The following is a 17,660-nucleotide window of genomic DNA, read 5'->3' as shown; positions in this document are numbered from 1 at the left end:
AGCCACCTGCCAGGCAGAGCCGGGAAGGGGCCGGAGCAGAAGTCAGAGAAAGGCAGAGGGAAGGGACGTACAGAGAGAAGCAGGAGCCTAACGGGCACGAGACCAGGCCACCCAGCACGATGCAGAGGGCAGCCGGTCCCCCGAGTGCCAGGACGGCCTTCCTGTTCCCGCCCACGGTCCTCAGGCGTCCGGAGACCCCCTCCCCTCTCTTCTGCGGCACCTTGAGTGCGTCCGGGGCTTGCAGTCCAGAGAGCCTCCCGGAGGAGTGCAGCGGTGTCCACGTCGAGGGCGTGGTTGTTACAGGCTGAGATTCTGGCTGGTGGCAGACTAGCAACGTGCGGACTACTAGTGATTGATTTATTAGGACTTACTCACTTAGTACCCCCTGTAGGGACCACATCCGGCAAATAAAATTGATTTGGTGTTTAATTAGCAGTTAAAAACATATAATCGACATCCATGTTGACATAAAATAGGAATACAGAGAGGTTGTCACAACCTGCTGCAGTAAACAGTAGAATTTAATAAATATCCACGTTTTGGGTGAATCTTCAGTTTTTTGTGGTTTCCCACTGGCTATAAATAAATGATAGGAGTGCAAATATTTTATTCTTTAAAATTAGGACAAATAAGAGAATTTAAAGAATGTTTTATGTTATTGTCTAATATTGTAAGCATTGATCAAATATTTTTAAAGTATCGTTTTAGGAGTGCATGAATCTGTCATATTAAGGCTTTCTTTTAATTAGTATTAATTCCTATGATCACTTCAAAAACAATCTTTTTTGAAACTCCCTTGAGTACCGTTCAGAAAGTTCAAAGTAGAACAGACCATCTTACTCCTCCCCATCTCGCTGCCGGCTCCCAGCACCCCTCACCTCCACGCAGCACGCTCCACGTCAGAAACTCACCTCCAGGAGCAGATGGGGATAGATGATGTAGGATCTTGTGAACTTCCCTTAGGCAGACCACCAAGAGGCTAGACGTTGTCCACAGGTGTCATCTTGGGGAATCCCAATGGTAACTTAACGAATTTGCCTGGAATCACACCAGTCTTGCCCCCAGGGTGGCCATACCTGCCTGAGCAGCAGGCACACCTGCCCTGGGAGAGCAACTGGGGCCACTCAGGGTGACTTGTTGTCTGGTTGGTCTAGGGAAGAAAAAACAGGCCAGGACCAGAAAGAATTTCTTTGGCCATTTCTGAAAAGGAAGTCAGGAAATTGAGACCTTGCTTTACCAAATTCTTATCACATCTCAAGGGCAGTTCAGGGTCATGAAGATATGAATGACTTTGCGTAAACTAGTCATGGAATCTGGTCCGAGATAACAATAGACGGCTGAACCCTATGCAGCTCTGCATAAATTTTGGAAAATGTATAGGTTTTTACCAATTGCTGTTCCCCCGTCACATTCAAATTAGACTTAACATCAAAGGTCAGAAATTTTGTCAGCATTAGATTTTATCAATTTTTTTTTTAGGGAGGCGAAAGCTTTTCAGTGAGAATGTATTGATCGTTGGTATTGAGTTAAGGAATAGTTAGAAATGAAAGTGAGGAAATTTGTAACAGCTTGATAGTGAAAGGAAAAGGATAAAAAAAATTTCAAAGCTTAATCCAATAAAATAAAAAATTAGGGTCTTTAGTAATTTCAGAGTTTTTGCTTTGAGTGTTACTGACTTCTAATATGAGTGAGCCAGGGGAGATTAAGGCCACTTGCTAAAACAGTTTTGGTAATAATGTGTTACTTGGTTTTCTAGCTAGGGAATATTGATTTCATTTTTCAAATAATGACAGTTTAATGCATCAATTAACATTAAATCAGGGGTGCTTTTTCATTTTCCTTCATTAACAATCTGAGTGCTCTTGTTCCTATCAGCTAGTTGCTCAATTAAAATTACAGTATCATGCAATCAAGTTCCTACTGACATTATAATGTAATTTTAATATAATTTGCTTCAAAAAGGAGATGGCGACATAGGTCATTTGTGCTAAGGATAACACAAGTCCTTTTTAATATCTCATTGCTGCTGCTTTGTGCTTTGTTCTTATGATAAAAGCTATCTTTTCCTTTCCCTCTAAAAACTTTGAGGAAAGACTTTAAAGGTTTCAAACTTTTTTTTCTAAAGCCTTACCATGATCACTCTGATGCCAGGTATATTATTGTGCTTATCAGCAGCCTGAAGTAGTATTCTTTATTAAAACATGACCTTTTATGGAATTAGACATTCTTTACTCCAGTCTCTAGTATTCTTTTGCACACAATTTCCAGAATTTTAAAAAAATAATGAGGCAGGTCAAAAGGACGAAAATATGACCCAGGATCAAGAGAAAAAAAAAAGTCAGTAAAAGCAGAATCCACCTATCACCCAAATTTTGGAATTAGCTGGATCAATACTTGAAAATAACTATGAAAAACATATCGAAAGACATAGTGGAAAGGTGAACAACCAGTGCGAAGAGGTGGAAATTTCAGCAAAAAAAACCCTATTTTTTTTAAATGCTAAAAAAGAAAAATACAGTATCAGAAATAAAGAATTCAGTCAGCGAGCCTAACAGCAGCCTGGACAAAGCAGAAGAAATGATCAGTGAGCATGGAGACAAATCAATAGCAATGACCCAAACTGAAACACAAAGAAAAAAATTTTAAAAAAGTAAAAACCAAACTGAGAACAGCATCCAAAATAAGGGACAATATTAAATGGTCTAACATATGTAACTGGAGTCCCAGCAGAAGAGGAGAGGGAGAATAGGGGAGAAGAAATAATGCAAGAAATAATGGATAAGCTTTGAATATTGCTGATTGATACTAATCCATAGTTCCAAGTAGTTCAGCAAATTCCAGGAAATATAAAGTAAACAACATCCAGGCATATCATAGTAAAACTGCTAAAACCAAACCAAAAATAAATAGCCACAAAATATTAAGTTTGAAAGGATTTGTATGTCTTAGAGTGTGACAATGAGGTGATTATGATGATGGTAAATATTTGGTTAATTCCCAAATATTAGAAAATTAAGTATTATCTTTTTAAGAAATCCTTAGGTGAAAGAAGGAATCAAAAGGGAAATTAGAAAAAATTTCAAACTATATAGTAATGAACATACAAAATGTCAATGTATTTTGAGATACAGTTAAAGAAATGTTTAGAGGAACATTGGAACTTTAAATACTTACATTAGAAAAGAAGATAGGTTTAAAACTGTGACCTCATTCCTCAGGTGAACCCTCAATGTTGCTCAACAATTCTGTGTTTCCTTTGTTTATTAATTTTCTGCTCTTGGAATGTCTATTTCATACCTTTTCCTTCCAGTTTTTCAGATCTCCCCATCCTGAGCAGATAACCTTACTTCTTATTTCATTAGTAAAAAACAGGCAATTGGAGGAGAACCAAACACCCCCCATTCTGCCAAATCCACCACTAACATACCTCCAGCTCATCTTCCTTTAAAATTGAGGAACTGTTGGTGTCTTTATATAAAGCCATCTCTTCTACTTGAGCACTGGATCCCATACCCTGAGTTCACTCCAGGACAATATTTACCTTCTTTCTTCTCTACATCATCTCCCTTCAAATACCATCAAATACCAAAATATTGAGAGGTCTCCCAACTTCTATAAACCCTCTTTATTTTTTTATTTTTAGATTTATTCTTTATTTATTTCTCTGCCCTCCTTCCCCTCCCCAGTTGTCTGCTCTCTGTGTCCATTTGCTGCGTGTTCTTCTGTGTCCGCTTGCATTCTTGTTAGCAGCACTGAGAACCTATGTCTCTTTTTGTTGCATCATCTTGCTGCATCAGCTCTTTGTGTGTGTGTTGCCACTCCTGGGTTGGCTGTGCTTTTTTGCACAGGGTGGCTCTCCATGCAGGGCACACTCCTTGCACGTGGGACTGCCCTACGCAGAGGACACCACTGTGTGGCATGGCACTCCTTGCGCACATTAGCACTGCACGTGGGCCAGCTCACCACGTGGGTCAGGAGGCCCAGGGTTTGAACCCTGGACTCCCATATGGTAGGTGGATGCTCTATCAGTTGAGCCATTAGACCTCAGATCATCCTGTACCAATCACCCCATTTCTTTGACCCACCCCTCTTCACAGCAAGCTACCTTGAAAGAACTTTCTCTGTTCACGTCTCACTGCTTTTTCCTTCTCTCATTGTTTCTCTCTCTTTTTTTAAAAGTTTTATTTGTTTATTTATTTCTCTCCCCTCCCCCCCACCCTGGTTGTCCATTCTCTGTGTCTATTTGCTGCATCTTCTTTGTCCGCTTCTGTTGTTGTCAGCGGCATGGGAATCTTTGTCTCTTTGTTGCGTCATCTTGTTGTGTCAACTCTCCGTGTGTGCGGCACCATTCCTGGACAGGCTGCACTTTCTTTCATGCTGGGCGGCTCTCCTTACGGTACGCACTCCTTGCGTGTGGGGCTCCCCTACGCGGGGGACACCCCTGTGTGGCAGGGTACTCCTTGCGCGCATCAGCACTGCACATGGGCCAGCTGCACATGGGTCAAGGAGGCCCAGGGTTGGAACCATGGACCTCCCATGTGGTAGACGGATGCCCTAACCTCCAGGCCAAGTCCGCCACCTCGTTGTCTCTTTTTCAGCTTTTTGTCCTGCTCTTTCTAGTGAAACTGTGCTTGTCAAGGTAACAAATGCCTCCAACATTGCTAAATACAATGGCCAGTCTCCATCCTGTTACTTGATCTAGTATCATTTCACTCAGTTGATAACGTCCTCCTTCTGGAGAGCCTGTCTTCTTCCCCTGGCTTCTGGGCCACTGTCTGCTGGGCCACCATGCTTTGGGATTAGTCTTCTTCGATGGTCTTCCCAACCTCTAAGTGTTGGAATGCTCCAGGGCTCAGTCAGAAAACTCTTCTGTCCCATGATTTTGAAATACTGTCGTTATGCTGATGACTTCCCAATTTGTGTCATCAGTTCTGACCTCTCCCCTAGACTTCAGATTTGTGAATCCAGCTGGCTACTCGATAGCTTCAGTTGGATTTCTAATAGGCATCCCAACTGAACATGTCTAAAACTAAATTTAGGATTTCTTTCATTTCTCTTCCCCAACCCCCTTTATCTGTCTTGGGAAATGGGAACTCCACTAGTTACTTTTGATTTCTCTCTTCTTTCATCCCATGCATCCAGTCCAATAGCAGATGAGGTCAACCATCTTCAAAGTCTATGCCAAACTCACCTATTATTAGCACCTTCCTGCTACCACTCTAGCTACCACCATCTCTCCTAACCACCACCACCCCTCGCTTTCAGCCTAGCCGCTCCCACCCGCAACGTGAAGGATAGTAATCTCTCTGTCCCCTTCTTCCACTCGCCCTGTCACTCACCGCGCTGCAGCCATATTGGCCTCGGTGAGGTCGCGCACACACGCTGCCTTCCTCCTGGAAGGTCCTTCCCCGTATGTTTGTACTGTTCCCCCTCTCACTTCAGTCAGTTTGCCTGATAAGGTGCCTAAATATCACCTTGTCTAGAGGCTTTTCTTGATTGGCATATTTTAAATGCCACCCGTTTTCTGCCAGGCTCTGCTTTATTTTTCTTCATAGCACTTCTCACCACCTGACATTTAGTTTATTGTGTATTTCCCTCAACCATGATACAAACTTAACCAGAGCAGGGACTTTGGTTGTGTTCACTCCTGTATGTCTTCAGCTAGAGCAACTCCTGGCACACAGTGACTACCTGATAAATATTTGCTGGATACAGTGAATATGCTTAATAAGTAATATCTATTATTTTTGCTCTTATAACATGCTCAGAAAGAGTACTATAAAGAAGTGTACACATAACTATGTACTCTAGTTAACTGTGGGTGACACTTTACGTTTTATTTTTCTGGGTTTTCCAAAGTTTCTATTATTATTTATTACTCTTTTATAATCACAAGGACATTTCAGAGACTCAGAATGTATACTTCCTGGTTTGACTTTTACACAGGCTTGTAAACAGGTCAAAGACAAAATAAATACTTCAGAATGTTAGCAGTAGAGATCTTTGATTGGACTTTGGGCCATTTTTTCCTATTGCTTATTTTTCTCTATTGTCTAAATTCCCTACAAGTATGGAGTACTTTCATAGTAGAAAATCAAACCTTAAGAAGAAACAAACAAACTTAGGGCCTAATAGTTACGACTTGTTATTTTATGTAAGTCACTAGCTACTGGGTTTTAGTACAGACCCTGTAATAAAGTTTTGTTTTTGGTTTTTTTTTTACTTTTTATTTGGGAATGATTTCAGGTTTACAAAACAGTCAAGAACCGTACAAAGAACGTCCATAAACTTTCTCCCAGATTTCCCACATATTATTTTACCATGTTTTCTTCTCAAAGACTGCCCTCTTCTCTCTGTCCCTTTTTTCATCTCTCCTCGGCTCCCTCCTCTGGCCCCTCCCACCCCCCCGCCTCCCCTTCCATCCACATATATGTGTGTCTATGTATATATGAAATTCTCTGTTTATAGTCTTCTTTAATCTGGAACAGTTCCTCAGTCTTTCTTTGGCTTTTATGGCCTTGACACTTTTATAGGTACCAGCCATTTATTTTGTTGAGTTGTTAGTATTTTTGGTTTGGGCTTTCTGATGTTTCCTCCTGATTAGATTTGGGATAGTGGCAGGACTATCAGAGTGATGGCATGTCCTTCTCAGTGCTTTATATCACCTACCACATTTACTATCTGCCTACCACATTCCTGGAGATGGTAGCTTTGATTCCTTGATTAAGGTTTTGTAGGCGGGTTTCTCTAGTGTAAAGTTTCTGTTTTCCCTGTATGATTAATAAGTATCTTATGGAGAGATACTTTGAGACTATGTAAATATCCTGTTTCTTATCACACTTTTACCCACTAGTCCCAAGAATCCATTAGGCCCCTGTGTCCTATTGACATATCCCCATTACTCTTTGAGTATTTCTTTATTTTCTAGTACGAGCAAGGTATTCTAAACTCATTTTGTACTTCTCCATCTGCAGCCCTGGAAGCTGTCATTTTTCCAAGGAGCCCTGGTTCCTTTTACTGGAGAATGAAAAAACCAAAATATTGAAAACCCAAGATCTAGGTGCTAGGTTGTGTAAATTAAAATGTTTGAAGAACCTCGTTTTGACAAGTTTCTTATTCCCCAGAAGGACTCATATCAGACAGTTTCTAACAAATCTTCACTTTGGAATACAGTAGAAAATCCGTGCATTATTATTTATGCTCTGGCAATTTGGTGGCATCATCTTAGCTTCACATACTTGGGCACAGGTTCATAATGGTACTGATAAATCCAGACGTGGAACTTTTATTAGTAAAGAATGATTAAATTTCCTTACCTCAATATGGTCTTTAATGCAGTTCAGAATTATTTTAGTTTAGCTGTTAATGGAGTTGCCATTGAATGAGTGAGTAAAATTCAGCTTTTCAAATAACTTGCTGTTTGCAACACTGAATGCTGTAATTGCAGCACTTTATTCATGTTCATCGGAAAATACAGTTCTTCCGTTTTCTTCTCTTTAGTCATTTGTCAGCTTTTGGCAGCTGGTGAAAGATTAATTATGCAGTTCTTTTATTTCCTTTTTATAAGTCAAGAACTGCAAGTGGAAAAGTTGCACGTTTTTCAAACGTTAAGGTTAAGGGTTAAGGTTGAAGATAGAGGGCATGTGGTATGTGTCCTTTTCAGCTAGTTATAGCATCTAGCAGAGCGTACATTGTTCTCAACAGTTGTCGCTTTGCTTTAAGAATGCTGATGTATCTTTTGCAAAAGACTCTGGTTGCACTCCCGTTATTTTTGGTAATACTTGCAGTTCCTGTTAATTTGATTTCTGCGTAGCTGAAAGGGAAGGGATGGGAGTCCTGGAGTTGTTCTGGAATATTTTCTTCAAATCTATGAATGGTAAAGTAGAGAAACAATAATCAGTTGGTTTCATTTTGACCACATCAGACATTCAGAGCAAACAATTGAACTTGTCTGTGAAGCATTTGGGTGCTATGTACACATCCCCCAGCTGAATGTAGGACAATCTGAAAGTGGGTTTCATAAAACACAAGTTCTGAAAGGTGTTTTTAGGTATGTCTAGGCACAGTCAGTTTGAAAAGCATGCTATAGTAGTTGCCTCTCTTGCAGATTTCCAGTGCTTGTTAGCATATTACAGATTCAAGAAACCCCAAGGGAGAGAGAAAGGGAGCACTGTGCATGTTGCAAAGCACTATGAAAACCAAAAGGGTGATTCTTGCTACAATTAAGTTCTCTTCAAGGAAGGGTCAGGTTCTCTTTCTCATTTGAGTGATAAATTGACAGAAAACCCAATTATAAAAGAGGTGTTAGGTACCCCCGTCAGAGGTGTGCAGTTGCCTGTGTGTCTTGCTCATGTGGAATAGACAGTTACTAAATATTTGTTGAATGAATAAAGGAATAGGGTTATGATCCGAAAATTCAATGTAAGTCAATATTTATTCCTGTCTTGCTTTGTTAAATTTTCAGAAACTTCATTAATTACATTTTAAGAAAAGTAAGAGTTGTATCTAGAACATAGAGTCATTGTACTGAAAATTAACTCAAAATTCAAAATAGTGATTTTTATAGAGTGATAGAAGTCTGCATTATATGCCGAAGATTTCTAAATATTTATTAGAAAAGTGTAAAGCCATTTATTAGGAAAGTGTTAGTTACAATATGACATCTAATGTTTCCAGTTGTGAATATTGAGGTAAAACCTTAAATTTTAAAAACCAACATGATTTATTGAATTATTTTGGGAACTAAAAGGAAAGTTTTATTTCTGAGACTATATTTATATTTAAAGCCTGCAAATGGCAAGGTAAGTTTTTTTTCTTCAAAAGTTTCATTTAATTGCCAACAACTTGTGTGATGGTTGACGTAGCAATTAAATAAAGATTCTAAACTAGAGTATTTTAAAATTCTACAACTCTGGGTCAGTTTTGCATTTGTATGCATACTCCTAATACATTTTAGAAAGTTCTTAAAGGCCTTTGAAAGTGAAGCTTTATTTTAATCGTCATTTGCACAAAATCGCGTGTGTTGACACTAATAAGGCATTGGTGTGAATGCGGGAAGGTTGCTTCGGCACTTCTTGGCAGATGGCCTTCTCAGTTCCTTTCCTTCTGTAGGCAAACATGCCGAAGACATATTTGGTGAGTTGTTTAATGAGGCTAACAACTTCTACATGAGAGCGAATTCTCTTCAAGACAGAATCGATCGCCTCGCTGTCAAAGTTACCCAGCTGGATTCAACTGTGGAAGAGGGTAGGTAATTGCATGAAAGCAACGAGCTAGAAGTGATGTTGACAAGACTGTAGTAATTAATTGCAGTGTAATTACTGCTTTTTCCTTGAGTGGTGTGCTGGCATTTCAGCTTGTCTTCACAGAACAGCACGCAATATTGGGTGGGTTAGTGCTTCTCAGAGTCATAGCTTGTCCACCTCATACCCCACCCTCTCTTTTAAAAAATTACAAATAGAGTATTTGTGTTAAAGGATTCTTCAACTGTATTTGGTATAGAAGTCCTAAATTAGGTCACCAGTAGTTATTTTAAAAGCACATTCTTACCTAAACGCCCAGAACCCCCTCAAAGTCTTGGTCTAGGGAAGAGGCAGGGCCACACGTGGTCGAGTGGGCCGTGCTGCGGGGGAAAGGCGCCCTGGGTTCTCGTGCTGCGGCTGAAGGGCTGTGGGGCCTCCTGTGATTCTGCTCATGTAAATATTTTATGAAACTTCTCCGAAACAGCATTTACTGAAGGCCTAAAATTTAGGCAGGATTTAAAAATAACACGAATATTGACTGTTGCTAACTGTAATTTTGACAGTATGCCCTGAAATTGTAGCAGGGTTAACAACATTAAAAACTGTCAATAATGCCTTTCTTAAAAGTTCACTCTCAGTATATTTGGGATGAAAGACTAAGATTAGACTGAAAACAAATCAGTTAAAATGTATAAGCCATATATCACTTCAAATACGCATCAAGAAAAATACTTCAATTTTCTTTGCCTTTATATAGTATTTATAATTTCTCTTACTTTAGAAAGACCCTAACATCTCGTTTTTCTACTACACTTAGTTTCATTTTTTCAAGAGTACTTATTGAATTCACCCCTCTTCATTTTTAAAAGATGTATTTGCCTCATGTATGTGTCTTTTTCAGAAGTTAAAATTAGTGAATTAGAAATTTTATCTCAATAAAACTTTAAAAATCTGTAGGTATTTAATAAAATGTAGAATATTGAAGCTGTAGTATCCATTATGAACATTCTTAACAATTTTTCCAATAAGTAGGAAGCTAAAAACATGTTCCTTTTAATCTGATTTTTAAATTTTTTTATTTAAAAACTTAAAATTTGTGTGGCTGCTTGATCTATTCAGATAAGGAACCCTCACCATCCTAAATTAACCATAAGCTTTTCAAATTGGTATCACGCGTTTTTTTGTTTGTTTTTAATATTTATTCATCTTCCTTCTGTCTTTTAGCTGGCTCTTGCACTTGGACTGCTAGTGATAAACCTTACACTGGAAGAGGTTACTCTGTAGATTAAATTTTATGCAATTTTGCAGTATATGTTATATCTTTAAAATCCCTTTCCAGTCAAGAGTACACTTTCTTTCTTTCCTCAGCATGGATGATTTAGTGGAAAAGTCCCTCCACTAGAAGGCAGGAAATGGCATCCTATTTGGGGCCTGCCTCTTTTTTACTGGGTGATCTTGGAAAGGTCTCTCAGCATCCCTGAATCTCAGCTTCCTGGGCGAGTGGGTTGACACTAGCAGTTTGCCCACCTTAAAGAGTTTGTGTAAAAATCAGCTGAATTAATACACAAAAGGTCAAGTGTTGTGCAAATGTGAGGAATTAGTGTGCCCAGCCCTAATTTGTGACTCCTTAGTGTAGCTTTACAACACAGATCATGCAGCTTATTTCTAGGACACACATCTGCTAAAAGGTTTCACAGCTTTCCCTAATGTTAGTATCAGAGTAGCATTATTTACATGTATGTGTTTTTAGCATAAATATTTCTCACATGTCTTATAGTTGATCTGTTATTAACCATTTGGACAATATCCTTTTCTAAGCTACCAAAGTCTATGTATTTACATGCCTTTATATTCATAACTGTATTACTTTATTTGTTCTGAGAAGTGATATTTAAAAAATAATGCTCTAATATTAGGTTCAATTAAATAGAAGAGAGATATGATTTTAACTTCGTTTCATAGAGGTAGCTGTTATAAGAGGAAAGGAACGCATATACTACTCAAGCATGGTTTTAAATGGACAGTAAAAATATTTGTGGCTATATTAGGAGACATTTATGATGGTGAATCAAATTATACTTACATCTAAACACAAACTATTTCCATATGACTCATCTCGGGGGACTTTTCTCTTAAACAGTGTCACTACAGGATATCAACATGAAAAAAGCATTCAAAAGTTCCACAGTACAGGACCAGCAGGTGGTTTCAAAGAACAGCATTCCCAATCCTGTGGCTGACATTTATAACCAGAGTGATAAGCCACCTCCGTTGAATATTCTTACACCGTACAGGTATGGAGCATTTGTTCCCAGAGCCTTGTCAGACTAGCAGATGTGACCGAGGTGGGCAGTGCTGTGAAAGTACTGGTGGATTGTGTAGAAACATCCTTCCTTGAATGTTTCATGTGGTTTAAAATTAAGAGTTTTTTCAAACTTTGAAAATAATAATCGGATTATATCCAATAAAATTAGTCATTGGTGCGTAATTATTAAAGTTCCTGTATTTCAAAATGTAGACAACCTACAAGAGACATGTGCATTCTTATTTTAGCTTTTAAATGAAGGCGTCTTAATCAGAAGGGCTACATGACATAATATTGTGTGTGGCAGTGGCTGTGTTGTTCTTATATTCAAACGCAATTTCAAAGGCACTGCATAATTCATTTATAATGCAGCGAAGTACCTGTCTCAGCATTTCAGCACCGCAGGGAGAGATTTGTTATTTAATTGAGGGGGAAAAAAAAGCATTCTGCAGGGTTAGGAGTTTTTAAGAGAAAATATATAGTAAAAAAAAATTAGCCTGTTATTGTAAAATAGTATAGCACATCATCAGGACCAAATTTCCAAGAAAAAGAATGGAAAGTGAACAGTGCAAAAAATTAATAGTAAGGAATGAACTAAAGCTGCTTTTTAAAAAAAACACCCCTTCTTCTCCCGCTACATCACTGCCTTCTTTGCCTTTTTTTCTGTCCACCTTCTTTTCTACCTCCCTTTTTGTGTACTTTCTCGTTTCTCCTCAGTACATGTTTTGTTACTTTCCCCACCGCCTGTCCCGTGTCTGTTCATCCCTTCAACCCTAATGAGCCCAGATGTGCTGGGGAATGGTCCTTACCGCCCCCCCGGCTCAGCCAGGTTGGATGAAGTTCCTTTGGAGCCTGGCAGGACTCAGAGGCCTGAGCTTCTGCCTTCTAGAATCCTGCGAGTTCTTCCGTTCTGCTGCTTGCTGCCTTCTTGCTACTCCAGCTCTTGTTGGCCATCTGGTTATTCTCAAGGATGACCCAGAGTTTTTCTTCACCCAAATTCCTGTCCCTTCTCAGGGTCTACAAAGAGACATTAGGAGCTACCCTAAAACAGCACACTAGCAAAGCAGCGGTTAGAGCTGCAACCCTTTCTGCAATGCCAGAGAGCATGACAGGCTTTCCCATGGAAACTGACGGGAGAGAACCAGGGGTCCCATCTTTATATGAAACAAGCATTCTCTTCTGGAGGTCTTAGCATACTCACTGTGAATGATATACAGGAAGCCTAATGTTTTAACTTGTGATTTTCCTTTTTTTCAGTAGGTATTTTTCTGGAGTAATTGCAGTTTTACTTAGTATTGTGAGCCAAAAGTGCTTGCTTATTAAAAGTGTCCCATTTGCTGTTACCAAGAAACGTCACTTAACAATTCTTTTCCAAAGGGAAAAAAAAACAGAAAACCCAATGAACCATTATAGTTGAGTAATCAAGGTCATGATAGAATATTTGTGTTTATGGTGGTTTAAAAATTTTAATTGCATGGAAATGCACTGACTCTCATATAAACACACACACACCATATATACTATAAATGAGTGTGTAGTGATCTATGGGTGTGTGTATTCTGTTTTATAGAAAATAAAAATATCTTTGACTAGAAAAGTGTGTTTAAGAATAGTGCCAGGAAGCAGATGTGGTTCAAGTGATTGAGCTCCCACCTACCACATAGGAGGGCCTGGGTTCAGTTCCCAGTGCTTCCTGGAGAAGACAAGCAAGACAGTGAGCTGTTGTGGTAAGCTAATGCAACAAGATGATGCAACAAGGAGACACAAAGAGGAAACACAAGGAGAGAGACAAGAAAGCAGGGAGCAGAGGTCTCAAGCTATTGTGCTCCTCTCTCCCACATGGGAGGTCCAAGGTTCGGTTCACAGAGTCTTCTGAAGACAAGACAGGCAGGCACAGGGAACACACAACAAATGGACACAGAGAGCAGACAATGGGAGGCGGGAGTGTGGTAAATAAATAAAATAAATCTTTTTTTTTTTTTTTAAACGAATAATGCCAACACCGATCTACTTTTAGTTAGTAGTTATATTTTGGATATATAAAAAAACATTTTCTTTTGCAGTAGAACATAAGCTTGATACTGTTACAGTATAAGAAGTAAAAAAGTGAAAATTAAATCTTTAGTTATGTACACAGGTTAACTGTTTACTTATATGATACTCTACTTTCATTAAAGCTATTAACTATTTTTTCAGTATGCACTTCATATATCTTAAACTTTGTAGCAAGTTCCTGCTCCATCAACAGTTTTGCTATACATTTACCTAAACTTAAGGCCTAGCATCATAGGGAAACAAATGTTATTTTCATAATAATGGTAATTACAGATACCTGTAATGCAGGTTGCTTTATAATTAGGAAACTAGGAAAAGAGCAGGGAAGATTTTAAGTTAATCAAAAAAGTTAAACTATATAGTGAGTTGTACTGGTTTTATTAGAGACTTCCAGACAAATAGCATGCATAGGAGAATGAGTTTGATGATAGGAAACTTACCAGAAGAAACTTTAAAAATGCTTAGGTTTTCTTCTCCTGAGTAGTTAGCTTTATTTAACTTATTTGGGGGTAAACTCTTCCTTTATTTAACTGACTTAGCTTCCTCTCTGTGCCTGGAATGACTTATTAAAATACTAATTTGAAATGCAAATGTTCTGTTTCTTGTTGGTAATCCACAGGCCAAATACTTGTAAAAACATTAGTAAAATAGAGTGTTTACTTTGTGTCAAGATGTTTTGAGCTTTAGTATTGATTTATACTATGACCTTGGATTCATATTGGCTACATTATTATTTTTATTTTAAACAAAATATAAGTTATACAAAGACTTGGAATCTTTTTTAGTCCATGGTAATTGGTAAAATGTAATGGCTATAGGGGAATGATATTTATTTGTGAGTTACTTCCACTTTGAGCATACATTGATGATAGTTGATGATATGTATGTATGTGTGGATATTTTGCTCTCTTTCTAATTGAATTTATGGATGTTGGCCAAAACTGATAGAGAAAGACCAGGTACTTATTAATTTTTGTCCTAATAATATTAAAGCTCCAGAGTAGAAGTGGATGTATATGTAATATGAAACCATCCATCTCTAGGTATAACCCCTCTATTGGAATAAACAAATCATTTCCTGAAATAATTGAGTTGCCATTTATGAACCATGTTGAAATTTTGAGCAGTTTTCTGTTGTAATTATAAACTACAGAAGTACTTTTTACTTAATTGTTCCTTAACAGGTTGCTGTTCTTGGGTATTTGCACATTTTTTCAAACAAGGAAATCTGAGATTTAGTAATGTATAAGATTGTTTGAATGCCATGTAGATCATTGCATGATTTAAAATAAAATTAATATCAGACCCTGTATGGAAATACCTCACAACCTCTCTGTTTCTGTCTTGTACTACATTGATTTACAGAGATGATAAGAAGGATGGGCTGAAATTTTACACCGATCCTTCCTATTTCTTTGACCTTTGGAAAGAAAAAATGCTACAAGACACAGAAGACAAAAGAAAAGAGAAAAGGCGACAAAAGGTAAATAGCTAAAGCATGAAAAACCTGCATATAAATGAATAAACAGGATTCTTAAAGCAAAATCAATAATTCTTTATTTAAATGCTTGAGATACGGGATTTAGTGCTGAAGTTTTTTCAGAGGTTATGTATTTTACATGAAGATCTTAACAGTTTAGTTTAACACAGTAATATAAGTTTTCAGTACTATTGATTAGCTCTCTAATAGTTTCTTTCCTTCAACAAAAGTAGTGGCTGAAAATTTCACTTTTGTTTGTAAGCATGCATTGTAACTTTTATCTTTCTGCTCTAAAATTTCATAAAGCAGCCTACCATTCTATATCAGATAGAATCATTTGTTTTTGTCTTTTTTAATGTTCATATTTGTTGAGTTGTCACTTAGCTGTAATAATACTGTATTAGGGCTGTCCAATGAAACAAAATCAGCAGTATACATATACATACACAGACAGAGAGATTGGGCTATTATATGAATTTGGCTCACTGGACTGTGGAGGCCAGTAAGTCCTATTTGTAGGACTGATAAAGGTGATTCTGAAGTCTGGCAAGTCTTTATTGAACCTGGCTGGTTGAAGCTGTGAGGCAGAAATTATTCTTTCAGATCTCTGAAATCTTCATTTCTGACTTTTAAGATCTCCAGCTGATTGGATGAGGGCACTCCCCACATTGCTGAGTGACACCTTTGTTGATTGTAGATGCAATCAGATGTAGAAACAGTCAACTGTTCTTAGATGCCCGTCCACCTAAGAAATACCTTCACAGTGAATCAGGCCAATGCTTGCTATTGGGTACTGTCACCTAGCCAAGTTAACACTTGAAATGGGCCATCACAAAGACCTTATGAGATGTTCATATTGAATGGAAAAGCAAATATGATCTGCATGGCTAGGGGATACTGTTTGCTAAAAATGAAATGTCCTTCACATGTCCTACTCTACAAGCACTCTTGGAAGGACACACTGCTCTGGTTAGGTTAAGGGAATTCTGTTTTAAAAATTGTCCCTTTGGGGCCCAGAATTTAGATGTAAGGCAAGTATTTGCTGAGATTTTTATATGCAGGCTGTGTTTAAAAAGCACCTACCCAGTTGCCTTAGCAAACATTGGAGTGCTTTGGTTAAGAGAAATGCTCGACATTTTGTGAGTTGATGGCTCTCAGGTTTGGATTTTAGGTGGATTTGCCCAGTAGGAGTCACACTTGGGGCTGGGGAGAAGTTCTGGGCTTTTTCCCAGCTCTTCATTTACGTTGTTTATATGATGTTTAAGAGGGCCTCTTTGAATCTTTTTCATTTCTAAAAAAAGCTTTGAAAAATAGTACATGCAAACAATTTGCAGGGTGCAGGTATAAGATATTACCACTGGATTTTAGGAAAGGATTCAAAGGATATGATGAGTCATGTACTGTCTTTGGGCTGGCAAGTTGGGGAGGTGTAAGAAAATTTGGAAAGCTTGAAATTGCTGAGTTCAACAATGTATCCAAGTGAAGAAAAGATAGTAATCTCTTGAATGGAAAAGAAACTTAAAGGTATGCTTGGCTTAATCCCCATACCTTTTTTTAGAAATAGGAAAGAAAACCAGAGCTTTAAAGAGTACTTTTCTTCACTACTTTCTTGACCAATTAAAAAGCTTTTTAGGTTACCCTTTTGGCAAAAATCTCAGTTTTTTCCCTGTGTCTTTGAGGGAAAACAGCCTAATCTGCAATTATTGTGTCTTCGGAATCAATTTGTCATTTCCTTTGCTGTTTTGTCTCGTTCCACATTCCTCAAACATAAAATTCTGATTAAGAATTTATTTGTTCCGCTTATTCATTTATATAATAATTCTTTTTTGAATGTCTTCTAAATGCTGGATAAATGGTGATGAGAAAGATAGGATTCTCACCCTCATGAATATTTCAGTTCAGTGGGGAAACAAACAATTCCCCAAATAAATGTGTAGGTGAGTGTTGTGCAGGAAAGGTCAGGGGGCTGTGAATGAGATGGATGCGGTGGGGGATGCAGAGATGTGCTGCTTGCACTGGCATCCAAGAGATGGATCGAGGAAGGAAGTGGGGCGGGGGGTGGCCGGAGTCCAGGCCTCTACCTTGTGGGGGGCTAAAGTGCTGGAGGGCAGCTGTGGTGGGGCGCTGCCGAAGCGGGAAGCATTCTAAGATGTAAGGTCACCTGGGGTAGGAAACCACTTGGCATGTCCTGGGATTTTTATGGAGGTCATCAAGCTGGGGTATAGGTTCATCATTGTCAGCGTTGTGTCATATTTGGCTCGTCTGTGTGTGTATGTGTGTATACATGTTGATGGCAGATTTGGGGGCTCAATCATTGGAAGAGAAGCTGTAGATGTCATAACACTCAACCCCTCAGATGTCAGCATACATTTCTTAAAAGTAAGGTGATAGTTATTAATTTATTTCAGTGGTTTTTAATTAAAATGCATATTGAAATCACATTGAAATCAAATTTATACAAACAATACATGCTGGTTGTAAATGTTCAAGTAACTCTGAAGGAAATAAAGACACTGGTCTCCCCAGGAGTTAACCTCTGTTAACAGTTTGATGTGGATCTTTTTAGATCTTTAAAGCA

The 17,660-nt window shown here is 38.4% G+C and overlaps 1 protein-coding gene across 4 annotated transcripts in view; it reads left to right on the top strand.

The window, feature by feature from the left end:
* Positions 1-17,660, top strand: part of WASF3 (WASP family member 3) — a 119,154-nt gene that overhangs the window by 86,531 nt on the left and 14,963 nt on the right. For all 4 annotated transcript variants that reach the window (XM_058277031.1, XM_058277034.1, XM_058277035.1 and 1 more), the window contains exons 4-6: positions 9,112-9,246; positions 11,383-11,536; positions 14,968-15,085. In XM_058277031.1, the coding sequence (XP_058133014.1) occupies positions 9,112-9,246; positions 11,383-11,536; positions 14,968-15,085 (407 nt within the window). The remainder of the gene's footprint in view (positions 1-9,111; positions 9,247-11,382; positions 11,537-14,967; positions 15,086-17,660) is intronic.

The sequence above is a fragment of the Dasypus novemcinctus genome, chromosome 15 (assembly GCF_030445035.2).
Source record: "Dasypus novemcinctus isolate mDasNov1 chromosome 15, mDasNov1.1.hap2, whole genome shotgun sequence".
In the NCBI taxonomy this organism is placed as follows: Eukaryota; Metazoa; Chordata; class Mammalia; order Cingulata; family Dasypodidae; genus Dasypus; species Dasypus novemcinctus.
The sequence above is the reverse complement of the archived record's forward strand: the minus strand, read 5'-3'. Positions and strand labels throughout refer to the sequence as shown.